Raw genomic sequence first — 19,055 nt, 5'->3', positions numbered from 1 at the left:
CCTTCACCTTTGAATATAAAGTGACAGTCACCAAAACAGCACAATTTGGATCAAATTTTTTTTCAAAACGTTATGAGTTACATTAAACGTTATGAGTTAGCTACACACCCTTGGGACATCAAAGACTTTTTTATATCTTGTTAAAAGCGCATAACAAGTCTCCTTAAAATGGGAGATCACATGCACAACTGTAGTCATTTACATAAAACACATCCAAAGCATCACTAAGAACTTTATTTTAAAGGGCATCTATGATGAAAACCATCTTTTGTAAGCTGTTTGGACAGAACTGTGTGTAGGTATAGTGTGTCCACAGTCATACTGGGGTGATATACATTTTTTTTTATTTCCTGACGTTAAAATAGGATCAAAATCCCTCAGATTTCGAGGCAGACCGCAACGTGACGTAGGATTGCGGTTTCCCCGCCCACTGAATTGATTGACAGGCACACTCTGACAGGCACGTGGGAATAGTGGGCAGGGAGAACTAGCGTTTAAGGCACAGGCACCAAAAACAGCTACATTGTGTTCAGAGCAGAAAATTCTAATGTTCTAAAGGCTATAATAAAAGCTGAAACTTTACAGACACATTCTAAAGACACAAAAGACTTACCTAAAATCTTGAAAAATGGGTAAAATAGGTGCCCTTTGAAGTCTTTATTAATTCTTGTCAAACACATGCCGTCCTTTAAAATTGCAGTGTGCATAAAACAATAAAGTAAATTTTTTAACAGATGGAGCATACAGAGCTCTCATTAGCCAGCTCTACATGCATATAAATCTGTGATAAAACCTGACAGCTCTATTTATAATGAAGCTTCTCCAAACTTAAACATAAAATTAATCATGTTAAATTTAAAAGATTTAAATATAAAGTCTGCATGAACAAAAAGTTGCTGTAAACTTTTATGTCAGTGTCTTTTATGCATTTCCAATTGAAATAAAGTAATAAGCTGTGGGTGTTTTTTTTTTTTTTTTGGCGCTCCTATCTTTCACTCGCAGTAAACGAATACTTAGAGAGGCATGACTACATTTTTACAATTTACACGTTTATGCATTTAGCAGATGCTTTTAGCTAAATTGACTTACACCCGTGAACACACAGAGCAGTTGGGGTTTTGGTGCCTTGCTCAAGGAAATCACCTTATCCGTGGTTTTGGAGTGTGGATATTTATTCACTCTCCCCACCAACAATACCTCCTGGTGCCAGAACTTGAACCTGCAACGTTTGTGTCCCGAGTCCAACTCTCTAACCATTACGCCACAGCTGACTAAATTTTAGTATAAGGCCATTTCAAAGTAAAAGCAAATGGAAAGATTTTGATTAAATTGCTCAAACTAGGTGTTCATCTTAAAATTAAAAATGAGCTAAACAAAACAAACACTACACATTTTGAGTTGATGCAAACTTTAACACTGATTTTAAGGCTGCCAAGGGTTTGCGGTTTATACATTAGTGTGATTTTAGTTTTTGCAAAAGCTTTGCAGATTCTGAACAAATATTTATTTAAAAGTATTGAATAATCATGATTTGTTTGCGAAAATGCTTAATTCTTAAAATCGTACAATATATTACACATAAATTTGGTCATACATATGCTTGATAAATGGGTCTATTGTTTTAGGCTATATAGAAATAAAATTGCATGCAAATTGTTCATTTGGAAAAACAAACTTAATAAAAATTATAAAAAAAATAATGAAAAGCTTCACCTTTGAGGCCGAGGGTTTGCAACTGGAACAGCCGACCAAGTTCATAAGGCAAAACTCGTAAACAATTGTTGTTTAAAAGCAATTCCCTGAAAGAAAAAAATTATCATATAACAAGGTGTCTGTTTAGTGTAACCCAAATAAATCATTTAAAGAAGCACTATTTAGTACTGCTGAGTAACTACATCCTACTTGATTTATAAAAAACACTTTTAGTCTATTTTAAATTGCTGATATGTTTATTGTTCTTTTGATGTAACCCCAGAATAATATTTTTTTAAATGCCAACTTTAAGAAGAACTTGTAATTATGTTGATGCTGTTGTATTTAAGTTTTAAATATGTAATAAAACATTTAACAGCATAATATCATGACTAAATTTTTTCAATTCAACATAGATAAAAAGATGAGGCTGAGTACAAAGAAATATAATTCCATAAAAGATTTGATTTCATTAAAAAAATCCATAAAATATACAATTGTTATAAACTATTTATTTTTTATCTGGGTTTATAATAAACTTTATTCTAACTAAAGTAATGTAAAATAAAACAAAACCAAATTTAATTAAATAAATTATAATAAAATAAAATACAATAAAACAAAGTAAAATAAAATAAAATAAAACAAAACGAAATTAAATTAAATAAATTATAATAAAATAAAATAAAATTAAACAAAGTAAAATAAAATAAAATAAAATAAAACAAAACAAAATAAAACTAAGTAAAAAAAATTAAAATAAATAAAAATAAATAAATAAATATATATAAATAAAATAAAATAATAATAAAATAAAATAATAATAATAAAATAAAATAAAAGTCCCATTGCATAAAAATTGTGGTCCAAAATGTAATAATGCTGAAAGGTCAACTACCCAATTAAACAATCTCACTTAGCCCACAGCAATGGAGTGATTTCAGATGTACCTGAGAGTCACCATGTTGCCGAGTTCTGCTGGCAGGCTGCGCAGTTTGTTGGAGGACAAGTTCAGGTAGACGAGATGGGGCAGCTTCGCGATTTCTGGAGGAATCCGGCTCAGGTTGTTGTTGTTGATGTGGAGAGCAGTCAGATGTGTCAGCGTCCATAGTGAACTGCTTAGGCTTCTGACCCGCCCTATACCATCAAAACCAAGACAAACGACCCACAGACACACAAGCTGCAGTTACAATAGATGCACTAGACTGTGGTCACTCAACATAATTCCACATATAATATGTAAAATTATGCGTCTACTGTACTTCTATTCAAATATTGCAATTCTATCAAGTTAACGGTAATGTTCTTCTAAAGGGATTATTGATGATGATTTCACTTATTTAACCTAAGTTAGAGTGTAATGTTACTATTTTACCGTATTCAACATCTGCAAAGTTAAGACAATCAAGAAAATTTTCTTTAAAGAACTCACTTTTTATGGTCTACAACAAATGGCCGGTAGGAACTACAATGACCTTCTTCCTGGGTTTGTGACAAAAGTTACAAACCCACTACCATGGATGTGATGTTTGCTTCAATGTGAATTAGGTAGGGGGCAAATCAAAACAAACTAAGCCAGCCTACTAATTTAACATTATCTCTATGCCAGGGGTGGGCAAACTCGGTCCTGGAGGGCCGGTGTTCTGCACAGTTTAGCTCCAACTCTAATCAAACACACCTGCTTATAGATTTCTAGTGATCTTGAAGACACCGATTAGCATCTTCAGATGTGTTTATTTAGTGTTAGAGCTAAACTGAGCAGAACACCGGCCCTCCAGGATCGAGTTTGCCAACCCCTGCTCTATGCCATCTTCAGCATTTCAGTGCATACAAATGCAATAGAAGTGCATACGAGTGCAATAGAATGAAAAGTGTACTGTGACCACTACTACATACTGATAAATGTAAACTATAACGACCGCTTAATGTTTGATGTGCAGTGGATACACATGTCATGTCCCCTTTAAGATGACTTCTTCTATGGTTGTTTTATGTACTGTGAGTGTGCATGTGCAAGAGCTCTTTTCAGTGTCAGGGAGCTCTGAGGAGAAGTATGTGATGGTCGCTCTACCTCTGTATAATTCTTTTGTTACAATAATGTCACATTTTTTTTTTGCGATGGATGTTTGAATGACATTTTCTTTTCCTTTTGCCAACTCATTGCTCGTTTACTGGCATGTGTGTAGTCGACAGCACTCGGGAGAAACGCATAAAGGCTAAAATAGTTTCTGTCTCTTTTTTTCCCTTTCCTAAAAGTCTCCAGGTAAACGTTGAGACATGCGGCACCTGTCACAAAACCCTCAATACTGCATGTCACTTAAGATAAAAGATCAGAATTTCAGAAAAGTTTCATTAATCAGAAACACAATTCGTATGGATCTTTTATTAATTTCTCCCAAGTCAATGTTTCTTGATCGCACAACATAGTACACGTGTTTACATCTGGAAGACGTATTTATTAGCGTGTACTGTATGTTCATCTGCAAAACCTCTATTAGACGTAGATTTTCAGACATCAAACATTTAGAGTTTAGAATATGTCTTAAAGATGTCTAAAACCTATAATGCTCATTCAGCAGACCTGTTTAAGATACTTATCAGACCTTTTCCCAAACTAAACAATCTTTAAAATATATCTTGCAGATGTGTGTGTGAAATGTAGGCTCAGGCAAATAAACTGATTTAATGATCTGAGAAATAACACTGAGAACTGAGAATAATAACTAACCAGAAATCTCCAACTCGGTCCAGTGTGATTTCTTTCCACTGGCCACTTCCTCGGCTGACATGATGGTGTATAATCTGCGTGGGTCTGGAGGATCATATTTTTCCTTTGGCATGCCTCTTAATCTGGAGATCAATGCAGAAAATAAACGATTAGTCAGAGTTTCCTCCAGTAACAGCATGCCATTCAGGGTATTTCTTTCCAAAAACAAATATTTGCATGAATCATTATAAAATGAGAAAAAGCTGGATGTCTGATGTGTGAGTAACTGGCAGTGTGACTGTTGATGCAATGTCACTTCAGGAATGCTTAACATGATGCAAATCAGACAACAAACATCAGCTCTCATACTTCGCACTTGTGTGTGTGTGTGTGTGTGTGTATACAGGTATATATATAATATATTATAATAAATATAAAAAAATATAGCGATATGGGATATTTTCATAAGATAATTTGAATGGCACTATTTGATGGCTTTCTACCAAGTCTAAGTCCAATCTTTACAAACTATAGTTCATTTTTAAACAATAAGGGAATTATGAATTAAATATAGAACAAATTCATGAGAGAAATAAGGGCAAAAGAGAGGGTAATATAAACATAAAAATTAACAGGCCTGTTAAATACAAAGCAAAAATTTAAAAAAATAAATCTTAGCTCAAGTAAAAATATTGTTTTGTTTTCAACTTCTTTTTTTTCTTTTCAAGTTTTTTCCTTAAAACAAACAAAACTGTCTGTCAGTGGGGCAAGTAAAATTAAATTAAAATTAAAATTACAACATTAATATTCACCCTTGCCAACGCCAATGCCAATCCCACCCAGGAATAACTCTGTTTGAGACAAAGCACTGGTGCATACAAGGTAATACATCAGAGACATGGCCAAGAACTACACATGAACGTACAATATGCTGACCCTGAGGAAAATAAACTGTTGAACAAAGCTCTCAGATTCCATATAAAATATTTTAATTTGTGTTTAAGATTGTGGGTCTGAAGATTAACGAAGGTTTCAGGGTTTTGGAAAAACATTAGGGTAAGAAATTAATAACATAATTTCCATTTTTGGGCAAACTAGCCACTTAGTGTTTTTGCTGTCACTTTGTGATCATTTATGTGTCCTTACTGAAGAAAAAAAATATATATAATAATGATAATAATAATTATATATATATATATATATATATATATATATATATATATATATATATATATATATATATATATATATATATATATATATATATATATATATATATATATATATATATATATATATATAATTAGTGAATATATATAGTGAAAGTTTATTATTTTCAGGTGTTTTTAAAGCCTGACTGTACGAATTTAAAGCAAACTTGAGACATTTGGGCACAATAAATCAAACCTAGCTAATAAAAAGATAATATAAATACTTAAAATTATACAGTGTTATAATTATTATTATTATAATTATTATTATTATTATTATTATTATTATTATTATTATAATACAGTGATTGTTTCTGCTTCTGAATACTGTTTTACTCCCCAGAAAATAATAAATTGTTGTTTATTTGCATTTTTTGTCTATTGTATTTAACTATGCGATCCATTTTTAAACAATATTTTATGCAGATACACTCCTAGAATAATCTCAATCGATCTAAAATTATGATTTTTTTACAAGCTATTCAAGTCGTCTGGTGTAATTGCCTTTATATTACAATATATATCACAGTGAATGAATTTATTGCAATGTCAGTTTTTGTCCAATATCTGACTCCAACCTTTAGCACAATATTGTATATCTTCTTTTCTATTGAACATAGGCCAGCACAAGTGATCCTGAGCGTTTTCTGATAGAGAGACAGTCAGACAGACAGCTGATGTTTACTCTGAGACGCTGAACTGTTGGAGTAGTTGATATCTCTCATGCTGAGCCAAAACAGTACAGCAATCTAGGGCACTGACAGAGTTTAACTAAGTTGAACTTTAGAGACGTTGAAGACGTTTCTTATCAACTCCTTTCAGCTGTAAAAGCATGAAAGCAAAACAGCCTATTAATAGGTAAAGCCACCAACAAGAGCTTTTAAACTGCCTTATTTGCCGTGTATACAGAAAAAAAAAACACATGCGCCACCCTGTAATCACTTGGTTGCAGCTGTTACATAGACCAGAACACACTGCCAACTCTCTCAGCCCTCTCAGTCTGGGTAGAACATATCCTACTTCTGCTCGTCAATGTTTTCTTACATGCAGAACTTCAAAGACATTTGATTTTAATGAACTTTTAACTAGCTGTCATTTTCATATTGTTCCATTTTGTATCATCACTAGACTACAATAATGCACAGCGACCGAGTATAATGCACTTACTTCTAATCCACACTGTTGTCAACATTTATGTACTGTACAGTGGACAAGCGATTCAATATACTGATATAACCAGCATGCATGATATTGGCAATTCAAAATACTGTAAATAATCATTTATTATTAAAAACTCTGACTTCTGACATAGAAGATTTGAGATTCATGCATTCACATTTGCTTCATCACAGCACACTAAATGCTTGAAGACTTAAGAGGGTAATTATTTTCAAACAATCATGTCTGAGATATTGATTGAAAATGTTCCGATTTTTTATAGGTCTGTTGCTGTACAGTAAGGCTCCATTTGTTAACATTAGTTAATGAAACTAAACTGATGATGAAAACTAATTTTAGGGCATTTATTCATCTTAGGTGATGTTGATATATTAATATTTAATAACTATTTATGTAAATTCTGTGACAACTTTTGCCATGTCTCACTGTTGATTGTAATTAGTGCATTATTAACATTTATTAATAAGACCTTACTGTAAAGCTGACATATTTTACTTTATTAATTTAGGTCCTGTGCAATGCACACAATATTTTTCATTTATTAAAAAAGCAAAATGTGGCCTAATCCTTTTGTATGCTATGGCAATAACATCTTTATACTATTGTGATAAAAGCTTTAGCAGTTATAAAACAGTCAAATCTGATACAGTAATGTGTATTCCATTTATTGGACTCAAAAACTGTGTATTAGGTGTGCACTTGTGTTTTGTGTTAACTGTTCAATGTGTTTTTGTAAATTCTGCTATCTGCAATTGTCACTAAACCGAAGTGTTCATAAAAGTTATTAGACTGAACATTGTGGCGTATACCATGCAAATGAACGCTGGCTCGCGATGACAGCTGAGACGTTACGTAACCCTCATTTGAAGTTACTAAGTAACTTCTATGAATAAAACAAACACAATTTCTGAACTTTACCTTCTTGCACGTGTTGTTAAAACTCGTCCTCAAAAGTTTCGTGGTGTGTGTGTGTGTGCGTGTGTGTGTGTGTGTGTGTGTTTCGCATTACAGCCAGTCACTACAGTTGTCAGCTCCTAAATAGCGGGCTTTTGTTATGTAAGGCTATTATTAGCTGTTCTTGTCATCGCAGTGAAGGCAAAAAAGTTTTGATCTCTTAAACATGGGTGATTTAGATGAAATAAGTTTAGCTGACAAGCAGAACATGACAAGCAGGAGCAGACCTGGCCATTTCACCAGCGCGGTCGGTCGGTCCTCGGCATCTCCAAATACGGTCATGTGTAAAACTATGAGGCGTGCAGTAGGTTGAAACTCTGTTCTCTCATGTTTATTAAGTTAACGTTACAGTTCACACACATTGTCTCAGCTGATTTTCTGAAGGCAGAGCTGGAGACGTCAGGCGTTTTTGACACTCAACGATATAGGCAACACAAAACACCACTCCGAAATGCAGCTGGTCAGTTCTTACCTGCATTCGGGAGGTGAGAGGAGCTGCTGGTGTGTGATTTGATCAGAGATATACAGTCAAACTGTGACCGATCCTCATCCTGAGAGTCGGGCAGGAGGAAGGACAACAGTCTGAGCTTCCGCTCCGGTCCACGCTCCCCTACAACTAGGGATAGGTTGTCGGACTCATTTCGACGAATCGGTTCTTTCGAACGAACGGTTCAATCAACATATAGATATTATTTTTAGAAAATTTTATATAAAATTTAAAAATATAGATTAACTAGAGTTATAATATGTACAGTACAATACACTTTTATTTAATGTGGTTTGAAAAGACTATACATTTACTATACATAGACTATAAATTTATTTATATATATATTTATATTCTCTTAGATATACATTTTTACACATAATAATATGCTATTAATTTATTAATCGCTGATATCCTATTCAAGTCGTAGGTTCTGAGTTTGTTTTAAACTTTTTTCTTCTTCTGCTAAATGAATCGGACAGTTCTGAAAGCTGGTGCTCGGTTCAGTGTATTTGGTGAATCGTTAACTGAACGTTTAATAATATGCTTTAATTTTCAGTTAACGAATAGTTCGGTTCAATGGTTCAATCGAGTCATAGAAAAGAACCGACTCAAAAGATTTATGAAATTCCCTAGTGGTTGTGAGCACTGCTCTTGTGATTCAAAACTTTTCATAGTACGCTTACAAACACACACACGAAATATATGTATTTTTTAATTAAATTATTAATTATTTGTAAGTTTTTGCAGTTTCTATATTTAACGTATAACTTTTATATATTTCATGCAAGGTTGCTCGAGTACTTAGTTTAAATAAGTTATATAGTCTGTGTAGTTATATAAAAATATATTTCTAAATTTTAACAATATTTTACTAAACCATCTTTTTGATAATTCAGAGTTGGAACTTGTAAACGGAAGTAGAGGGTTTCAGACGGGAAATTTAAGTGTAACACACAATTTTATCAACATGGCTGCCCCCGCGAGGAGTGTTTTAAGAGGTCAGTTTTAATCATTGCAAATAGTCTTAATTATAGTCTCTTAATTTCAGTGTATTTTTTCACGTCGTTAACACGTGGAATCTGTGCAGATTTTTTCAGCCTATGAATAAAATAAATCATTGCGTTGTTTATATATAAAAGCTATCGAATGCATAACGATCTCTTATAGTCGTGCTTTTGAATTAAAGAAGTCTGTCTGTATAAAGCATAAACTATACTTACACTAGTTAAGTGTCATGTAGCACTTATAGACAAAAAAAACAGCCATCTGCAAATTTGTGTATTTATATTTTTTGCACGAGTTAGTCCTTGTAAATATATTACTAGTATAGTTGCTATTTAAAATGTAAATATTGTAATTTAATATGGGTTTTGTTTCAAACTACATATGAAGCTTTAATATTTTTGGTTTAAGTAACTGATGGCTGTCTAACAGTGACGGGTTAGTTACGATCATTAATATGTCTTTTAAGCCAGTTATCTTATTTCTACAATAATTATGTGTCCCGACAGTATTACCCAGATGTCAGAGTCTGTTGTTCACAAATGGAGCTCCTTCTGTCTCCTGCAACTCACTGACTGCACACCGGCAACAGTCTGCCAGGTCCTACGCTGCTACAAAGTGAGTTCAGTTTAAAACTAGTAAACGTTGAGACTCTTGACAAACTATGAAACTATTCAAAGAAGAATCACCAAAACTCTTTTTTTGTAGGAAAAAGGAGAAGAAAGATGAGGCTGTTAAAGAGGTGAAGGAGAGAAAAATTATTGATGACAAAGACAGACATAAACCATATGGACTTACAGCCTGGGCTCCAGTAGATGATGTGTACTTGGTGAGGTATTATCCCAGACCTCTCTACGAGTTAACTGTGGCTATTGACATGCTGAAGAGCTTTCAGAAGCTGGACTTCAGTGCTGAAAACCAGCCTGTCTACATTAACCTACGTCTGAACATGAAGCTGGAGAAAAAGGTACAATTTAGTTGGTTATTTTCTAAAAGCCTGAGTAGTATTTCTGTAAAATGATGCATTCACTGGTGACTTTATATATCAGAAAATGTATCGTATTCTTGAAATGTTTGCAGTCAGCAAAATAAAAAAATAGATTCACTTGATTAGAAATACAAGAAAAACGGATTATACAATGTTATTACTATTTAAAGTAATTGTTTTCTTTTTAATAAACATAAATTATTTGTGATTGCAAATAATCCTGTGTCATATCGCATGATTTTCCAAAATTATTATAATATGTTGAATAGGTGTTTGCTACTTAATGTGTTTGTCTGTGTATATGATAATATCAAGTGGTAGGGCTGTTTGATTAATCGAAATCGAATCGCAATCGCGATTTAAAACGTTGTAAATTATAATCACAAGAGGCTACAATATGAAATGTATATGTATTATTTAATTTCCCCCGGCCAGAGCTGCTATCTGTGTGTGACAGTCTTCTGGCCAATTGAGTGAACATACTTTTGTTCTGTCCAATCAGAATTGCACAACTGAACTATGCAGAATGTCCACAATAAAAAACAAAAAAACAGGAAAGTGTGAACGAGTGGGATGATGGCATCTGCCACTTCAAAAGCAGTAATATACAAATTAATAACAAAGAAAAACAGCACATTGGCAATATGGGAATATTTTGGTTTCAAAGTTACAAAAACAGGTAATTTGTTGGAGCTGTCACAGAATTTTGCCACATCACGAGGAAATGCAACAACCAGCACTTATAAATGCACCACAGGCGGCTACATGAGAAGTGTCTTGCTAAAAAGTCAACTGAAATATTTGGCAGTGGCAGTCAATCTAATAGCAAGTAACAGCGAAGTACAATTTCAGAATTGTTTGCAGCTATTACACCATATGAAAAAGCATCAGGAATACACCAGGAGATAACTAACGCCATAACTCATGACCTTGCTAAAGACGTTATGTTTTTAAATGCAATGACGAAAGAGGGTTTTAAAAACCTCATCCAAATGCTGGATGGGAGATATACACTTCTGTCTTGCACATATTTTAGTCATTTTGCTGTACCACAGCTGTACATTGAATGCCGTGATATTTCGTGCTGCATCTTCGATAATTATTTAGCTTTTAGACAATATAAGCTACAGAAAGGTTCTTTTCAGCCATGTTAGTTTGCTAAGTGTTCTGTATACTACAGCTTCACCCTAATTTAAGGGGTCATTTTATTTGTGCTTATTGTATTTTCTTAAGAAAAATTAGTGTTTATTTTCGGAATATTTAAAAACAAATGTGAATAAATGTTGGAGTATGGTATTATCTTTTATGTTCCTTTCTTAGTAGCAGATAATAAACATATTAATAAATCATATTTATTAAAAACATATCTTAATGAATAATCTTGTTAGTTTTCTGAAAATGTTTAAAATTCCATAAAAGCTTTGCAAATTAGAGCTGTTTCAAGAAAGCTAAAAGAACTTACATCTAATCTTTATTATTCCTGAAGTTATTATTATTATTTCTGCAGTTTTAGTGATAACTATGATAGTTATATAGGAAATCTATTTTCACATGAACATTAAACAGTGTTATTTAAATTTGAGAAGTACATTTGCCAGTTGATTTTTTTTTTTCAAGTGTTACTGTTAGCACAATAACTGCAATGAACAGAACACTAAACATTGAAATTTTTTATTTCAGAGAAAAGTGGATCCGTTTGTTAGCACAATTCATTTACCACATCCTTTCAAGAGTGACATCAACAAAGTAGTGGTTTTCACCGAGGTGGGAGCATCACTTTTACATTAAACATTAGATAACATGTCTTTAACTAAACTAATTTGGTCATCTAATGTACCACACAATTTTACATTCATTAATCATAAAAATCATACAAAATCTGATTTTAAAGAAAGCAGATCAAGCCAGAATAGCAATGGAGAATGGAGCAGCAGTTGCAGGAGGAGTCGAGCTGTTTGAGAAGGTAAGACCTTGCTGTCAGAGAATTGTAACTTTTGTGTTGTCTAAAGTGCTCCTATTATGCTATATTAATGTTTCCTAATTTTGTTTTGGAGGCCTCCTGCTATAAGTTTACATTCATCCGAGGCAGAAAATAATAAATACATTTTCTTTCCAATTATATACAGTTGAAGTCAGAATTATTAGCCCCCCTTTGTTTTTTTTTTTTTGTTTTTTAAATATTTCCCAAATGGTGTTTAACCGAGCAAGGAAATTTTCACAGTATGTCTGATAATATTTTTTCTTCTGGAGAAAGTCTTATTTGTTTTATTTCAGCTAGAATAAAAGCAGTTTTTAAAAGCAATTAAAAAAAAAAAACATTTTAAGGTCAAAATTATTAGCCCCTTTAAGCTATATTTTTGGTTCGATAGTCTACAGAACAAACCATCGTTATACAATAACTTGCCTAATTACCCTAACCTGCTAATATTTCTGACTTCAACTGTACATTGAAGCACAACCTATTTTTTCTCACTGTTCAAATCGATACATTCAAGGATTTGGTCTTTTTAAACCCCTTATTTTGATAGCCTGGTCTTCTCTGATTGGTCAGATTGTGCTAATGTAGGGTGCTTTCTTATTTAGTCAGTCTTTATCCTCCTTGTTAGAGTGCCCGCTTCCTATGCTAGGATCACAGATTCGAGCTCCAATTGGAATGGCCGGATGGTTGTAAGACTAGAGGGGTTACACTTGCATGCCAAAGTTTAAATTTTGCACTTTGAAATTGTAGTTTTGTTTTTAGTGAAACCTGCCTCTATTTATCATAAAAACAATACAAAGGTCCAAATGAGTAGTTTTTTTTTTGTGGAAATAAAGTGATATCTGGCTCCAAGTCAGTTAAATGTGTCAGAATGGATAAATAAATCAAAAGTAACTTGCTATTTTGGTGCACTTAGAAACTGCATTCTTTACACTTACAAATAGTTGCTGTTTATTGTAGAGATATGATGAAAAATCGTTTGAGAAATCGATTCTGCTTTGATTCAGACCTTTCTTAAGCACATCACCTGTAAAGTTTTTTTTAAGTGCACCAAAAATATCAAGTCACTATTGATTTATTATTTTTGAGAGCCTGGTCTTCTCTGATTGGTCAGATGGTGGTCATGTATGGTGCTTTCACATTAGAGTTGTGTTGCCAGATTGGGCGGTTTCGAATTAATTTTTGCGGGTAAAAAAATGACATAGGCGGGTAGTGAAATTTGGAGAGAGGTCTGGATGCAGACCTGGTGCAGTGTAATCTGCATCCAATGCTTTTTAATGGGCTCACCTAACCCCACACCTAACCCTACCCCTCACAGTGATGTCACTCACTCCATTGAGTGCATTGTGTCTGACATTGCATCGCTGAGTGATGCAATCTCAGCTTGCATCATAAAGGCTGCATCCAGATACTATTGGAAAATTTGGGCGGTTTTGCAACGGTGTACTCGCCAGCCCTGGTCTGCCCTTATAAACCTGTTTCGATCTCCCAAAGAGATCCTATAGCCCCGGTTCTTCGCATACAAACGCTTAGAACAGTTTAGAAATGCTTGTGATCTCTCTCTCCGACACGACATCTCAACCCCCCCAAACAAGTTGTTTTCTGTGGAAATAGGTAAAATGATCTCTGCTTCCAGCGAGTCAGTTATGTGTGTTAGAATGCATAAATCAGTAGTGACTTGATATTTTGGTGCGCTTAGAAACTTTGCCGACTTTACACTTTTGCTGTGTATTGTAGCAATATGATGAAAATCGTTTGAGAAATCAATTCTGCTTTGATTCAGTCATTTTAAAGTGCTTCTTGATTGGATTCTGAACTTACTCTTTTAGACTTTCCATGGATCCATACAAATACAACAATACACTAGCCTAGAGCGCCATCTGCCGGTAAAAACTAAGCTCAGAATCAATTCAAGAGAGAAAAAGATCTAAAAGGCTACATCGATACCTCAAAGGATTTTTCACACAGCTCTAGTGGATTGCACGGTTCATTAAATGCTTTATACCAAAAACCATTAGACGTGCACTTTAAGTGTTTGATTGTGTAAAAAAACTGTTTACACACTATTTACTCTGAGTTCAGCCTGTTCTTTAGCTATCTCATGATAATTGTTTATTGAGAAAGAGAGCATTGCTGTTGTTGTTTTTTTGCAGTCGTTCAGTTGTGTGCTTTTTAATCTATGTTAATTACAGATTTTAGCTGAGGAGATCACAGCAGATTTCTACTTGGCTGAGCCAGACATCTTACCAAAGCTGGTCCCTTTGAAGAACAAGCTGAGGAAGAAGTTTCCAAAGAGCAAGAGAGGTAAGTGAGTTTATTACTTCATGTATCATGCATGTCTTTTTAATTGTTACGTTCTATTAATGTTTAATATTATGCTCGGTTAATGTTTTATGTTCTTTTAATTGAGTCGTTGTGTTTCTCACATCAGGAACAGTTGGAATAAATATTCCCAGAATGCTCGAGTTGTTCAAGACTGGTCATGAATATATGGTTGAGGACATCTATGTTAACACAGAAGTTGCATCAGTAAGTCGCATTGAGCTGTTCTGACTGGTATACATTTTCCTGTGTAATAACGTGAGAGGGAGCAGGATGGTATTAGGATGTTTTACCATCTTTTTTTCTGTTGTTTTGTTAAACAGCTGGACATGCCAAAGGAGCATATTCTGGAAAACATTCACACCATTGTAAAAGACGTGGCAAGCCACAAACCAGCAGAATTTGGTGAGTACTTTATGTATTGTGAATTAGAATTTGGGTCTGTTCACTTTACACTTGAAGCAGGATCTCTTGGTTCTGTATACATTTGTTTCAGGTTCTTCTAGCTGTTGATTTGCAAGACCAAACCTAAGGATGAAAAGTTTTTTTTTTAATTAAGCAACACAACAAAATGATATGTACTGGGCCAAATGGGCTTCTTTTAATTTCATGTCCTATTTGGTTTGTTTAGATGACATCTGTCTCTGTTATGTTTATATTTTATTTTATATTTATATAGAAGTTTATTAGAAAGCAGGCTGGCAGACATATTTTTGGAGGCCTGTTGCACAAAATAAGTTGAACACACTGTGCAGCTTTGGGTTGACGATCAGATTAAGTTGATACATTTAATATAAATGTTCTCTATCAACTCAGGCCCTTTACACAAATACTTTTTGTTTTAAAATGCATAACTTTTGCTACAGTTTCACCTTCTGTCCACATTTCCCTGGACATTTCGAGCCCCGAAAATTAAGCTTTTTGGAAACGCTAAAGAGGCGGTTTTCATTTTGCTCCATGTGGATGGGGGGAAAACAGAGAAGGCATCTGAAAACGAAGGCATGGCTCCAGACATTCTCTTGTGTGATTGGGGCTTATATATTTATATGACCGTTAACTTTATTGTATGCATATTTATTACAAAACAGAGCCTATAACATAACTGCCGCCTCTCATTTTCATTGAAAAATATGAAACATAGCCTGTCTCTTTTGCTGAATATCAGTTTTAATAATCAATAATGGCCAATATAAGATTATAGTGTGAATGGTGTCAATGGTGTGAATAAGTTTATAGGAAATAAAGGCAAGCAATCAGTCAAATATGCAGAATCAGTGTACATGTTTAAATAAATTAAAATATTAACTTATCTTTGTGCTCAGCCAAAACATGTAACCTGAGAACAAGTAATAAATTGAAAAGACCGGCCTTAGATAGAGACAAGATTAATTATCACATTTAACAACTATAGATCCAGCTGTAGATCCTTGATGAATTGTCCGACGTGCGCTGCTCTCACCTGAGGAGGTGTGCTCAAAGTACCCACTGTCTGCCTGGAGCTCAGACGTGCGCATAAGCTGCAGCGCAGGACTCTGTATGTGTATGTGTGTGTGTGTTTACGTGATGTGTGTTTTCAGTGCTACGCTACATAAAACGCATTGTGGAAGTGGATTGTTTTTGTTCTAAAGCGCAGATTTAAAACTAAAACGTATTAGTGTAAATGGGGTCTCAGTGTTTAACTCTTGAGTTTAGAATTAACTCTGGAGAGCATACAGCTGACAGTGACACCTACAGTAAATCGCTTGACACTTAAGTGCAGAAACACATCAGAGGATCGCAAATTTTGGTGTGAACATTTAAATGTCAATTTTGATTTTGAAGTCATTATTAATGTTACTTGACAGTTCAAAACCTTTTGAGTATAATTTTGAAATATTCAAGACCTTATCAATATATGATTAGCTACAAAAGCTATTTTCTCTGAAAAATGTTTTAAAAGATGCTAAAGGACTTGCCAGAGGCTTTGCTGCATTAAACATATGTCACTTTACTCACATCTGATTGGTCATGTTTGAGTTTGCAATCTCTAAGCCAGAATAAAACCTGCTCTGGAGCAGGTTAGATGTGCAGCGTAAGTTACCATGGTGACAACCTGATTAAAACCGAACCACCTACTCAGAGTTTGCTCAAACTAAATGCAAACTTACCTGGGTAAATCCCTGAGTGTCTTTATGCAACAGGCCTGAGGGATCACAGGGGTTGGTCAGTATTTTGTTTGGGTCTAACTAACATTTCAAAGTAAGGTGGAGCTAAACAATTGCGGATAAATTTAATATTGTGCATTAAAAAAAAAGATCAACTTCCAAAGAGATAAAACAGAAATTATTAAGATTATATTATTTTTTCATTTCAATGATCATTCAATCATTAACTTATAAAGGCTTCTCACAATTTAGTACTGGATGAAACAGCATTTTTGTAGAATCTCTTGAATTATTCAGTGTCAAATCAATTTTTAATGGTTCCTTGTCGCCACCTATTAGCATACCAATGTAATCCTGCAACCTTAATTTGAAAGATCAAGTTGCTGTCAAGATGATTTTGATCATTACTGTAGACATCAGTGTTTATATGCCAACTATAAAGCATCATCTCAGTACTTCTGTGTCAGTTTGAATGTTCGTTACAAAGAAACAATATACTAGTTTAAAAAACTACAGACTGAAGGGATTTCATCTGTTCATGAAAACTGCTCTCTCTGGGTCAAATGCAGTTTTGAATCTACAGCTGTCATTCTCAAAGTTTTAACAAACATATGAAAACCAATTATTTACAATTAAGATTGCTAGAGGGTTTAAGACTTCGATCTTTTAACAATGAATGCAGTTCTATTACCAAGTGTGAGCACACTTTTATTCTTCTACAGAATGCAGTGGTGTGGGGTTTTTAATAGTTATTAATAAAAAAATCTGTTGTCTTTGTTTTGTTTTTTTTTCTTCCAGGACCATTTATCGACCGTGCAATTGTCTGCAGTAAGTCGAGTGAAGGTTTGCACCTTAAATTGGAGGGATTATTTCCACAAGAAGAGAAAAAGGCATGAGATTTTTTGCTTTGTATATATTTGTGTTGTACAAAACAGTTGGACTGTAATAAAATGGTAAATATGATTTAAAGTGTAACTGTGATTATTTTAATGCTGCAAGCCAAATCACCCCTCAGCCCATGACAGGTTGCTCACTGAAGCTAAGCAGGGCTGAGCCTGGTTGGTACCTGGATGGGAGACCACATGGGAAAACTAGGTTGCTGTTGAAAGTGGTGTTGCCCCAGTAAGTGAAGGGGAAACTATATTGTCAGTAGCTATGTTTTCATCCACCTATTTTTATGTGCATATTGGATATGCGCATAAAAGGTGGTTGATGAAACTGCCAAGATGCACATACATTTTGAAAATGCACATAAACATGCGCATAACTGAGTAGGATAAACTTTTTATTTAATAAGAAAAACTGCACATAAACTATGATGAAAACACTTTTACCGAACAGATTCCAGTATGCACATTAAAAAAGTCATGTGATTTTTATTTATTTATTTATTTTGTGTTATAAGAGATCAGGTGATCATAAAAATGTGTGTGAATAGACAAACCAGCAGGCTGACTGCATTGTAAAACATTTAAATTGTTGTTTTGGTCATTTCAAAAATGCTGTAACCATTTCAGTGTTAGTGTTATTATATTATACATTATTAATTACTTCCAGAAGTTCAAGTAATTTTTTCAATAAAAAATATTCACACAGCTTTTCATATTGCAGTAAATTCTGTTTTTACTTTTGATATTTGGCGCCAGTTAATCAAGAATTGACAATTTTGTACTCTTTGATTAATTGGATGTAAACGCTGCTTTATTAGCAGGTCTTTTGTGCGATATTCCCGTATTTTGCATTTACATTTAATTCACATGATTGGATGGAAATATAACAAGCATCATCTTTTGGATGAGATGTTAAACTGAGGTCCTGACTCTCTGTGGCCAATAAAAAATCCCATGGCACTCTTCATAAAGAGCAACCCCGCTGTCCTGACCAAATTTTCTCCATCGGCCTTTACCCATCATAGCCTCCAAATCATCCCCATCCACTGAATTGGTTTTATCACTGTAGCTGATGTGTGGAGAGCACACTGGTGCAGTTGTCCTGTGGCTGACATTGTATCATCTAAGTGGATGGTGAACACTGGTGGTGGTGTGGAGAGACCCCACTCATGATTGTAAAGCACTTTGGGTGTATGGCCATACACCAGGGGTGTCAAACTTCGATCCTGGAGGTCCGCAGCTCTGCACAGTTCAACCCTGCTTTAACACACTTACCTGCAGGTTTAAAACAACCCTGAAGGACTCAATTAGTTTGATCATGCGTGTTCAGTTAGGGTTGGAACTAAACTGTGCAATGCTCCGGCCTGCTGGGAACTGAGTTTGACACCTGTGCTATATGAATGCACCTTACTGATTTACTTAAAATAATTGGAAGTATGTTTAGATAGGGATGTAACTTTTGTGATGGATTTTGACTTCTCCATTCAAAATATATAAT

The 19,055-nt window shown here is 34.2% G+C and overlaps 2 protein-coding genes across 2 annotated transcripts in view; one reads left to right on the top strand and one right to left on the bottom strand.

The window, feature by feature from the left end:
* Positions 1-8,369, bottom strand: part of cnot6l (CCR4-NOT transcription complex, subunit 6-like) — a 34,203-nt gene extending 25,834 nt beyond the window's left edge. Inside the window, exons 1-4 of the mRNA XM_056458294.1 lie at positions 8,216-8,369; positions 4,421-4,542; positions 2,643-2,829; positions 1,714-1,799 (exon numbers count right to left, since the gene is read on the bottom strand). Coding sequence (XP_056314269.1) covers positions 1,714-1,799; positions 2,643-2,829; positions 4,421-4,532 — 385 coding nt within the window. The 5' untranslated portion in view covers positions 4,533-4,542; positions 8,216-8,369. The remainder of the gene's footprint in view (positions 1-1,713; positions 1,800-2,642; positions 2,830-4,420; positions 4,543-8,215) is intronic.
* A 782-nt stretch (positions 8,370-9,151) lies between these two features.
* Positions 9,152-17,630, top strand: mrpl1 (mitochondrial ribosomal protein L1). The gene is made up of 9 exons (XM_056456997.1): positions 9,152-9,231; positions 9,745-9,853; positions 9,944-10,202; positions 11,904-11,987; positions 12,115-12,186; positions 14,394-14,505; positions 14,633-14,730; positions 14,847-14,928; positions 17,466-17,630. The coding sequence occupies exons 1-9, from the start codon at positions 9,201-9,203 to the stop codon at positions 17,561-17,563; spliced, it is 945 nt and encodes a 314-aa protein (XP_056312972.1). The 5' UTR covers positions 9,152-9,200; the 3' UTR covers positions 17,564-17,630.
* Positions 17,631-19,055: the final 1,425 nt, after the last annotated feature.

The sequence above is a fragment of the Danio aesculapii genome, chromosome 5 (assembly GCF_903798145.1).
Source record: "Danio aesculapii chromosome 5, fDanAes4.1, whole genome shotgun sequence".
NCBI classification, from domain to species: domain Eukaryota; kingdom Metazoa; phylum Chordata; class Actinopteri; order Cypriniformes; family Danionidae; genus Danio; species Danio aesculapii.
The sequence above is the reverse complement of the archived record's forward strand: the minus strand, read 5'-3'. Positions and strand labels throughout refer to the sequence as shown.

Excerpts from the sequence above, each read along its gene's own strand:
- mrpl1 (XM_056456997.1), top strand. The coding sequence starts at position 9,201 with ATGGCTGCCCCCGCGAGGAGTGTTTTAAGAG. Across the intron at positions 9,232-9,744 it reads CGCGAGGAGTGTTTTAAGAG|TATTACCCAGATGTCAGAGT; the intron begins GTCAGTTTTAAT and ends GTGTCCCGACAG. Across the intron at positions 9,854-9,943 it reads AGGTCCTACGCTGCTACAAA|GAAAAAGGAGAAGAAAGATG; the intron begins GTGAGTTCAGTT and ends CTTTTTTTGTAG.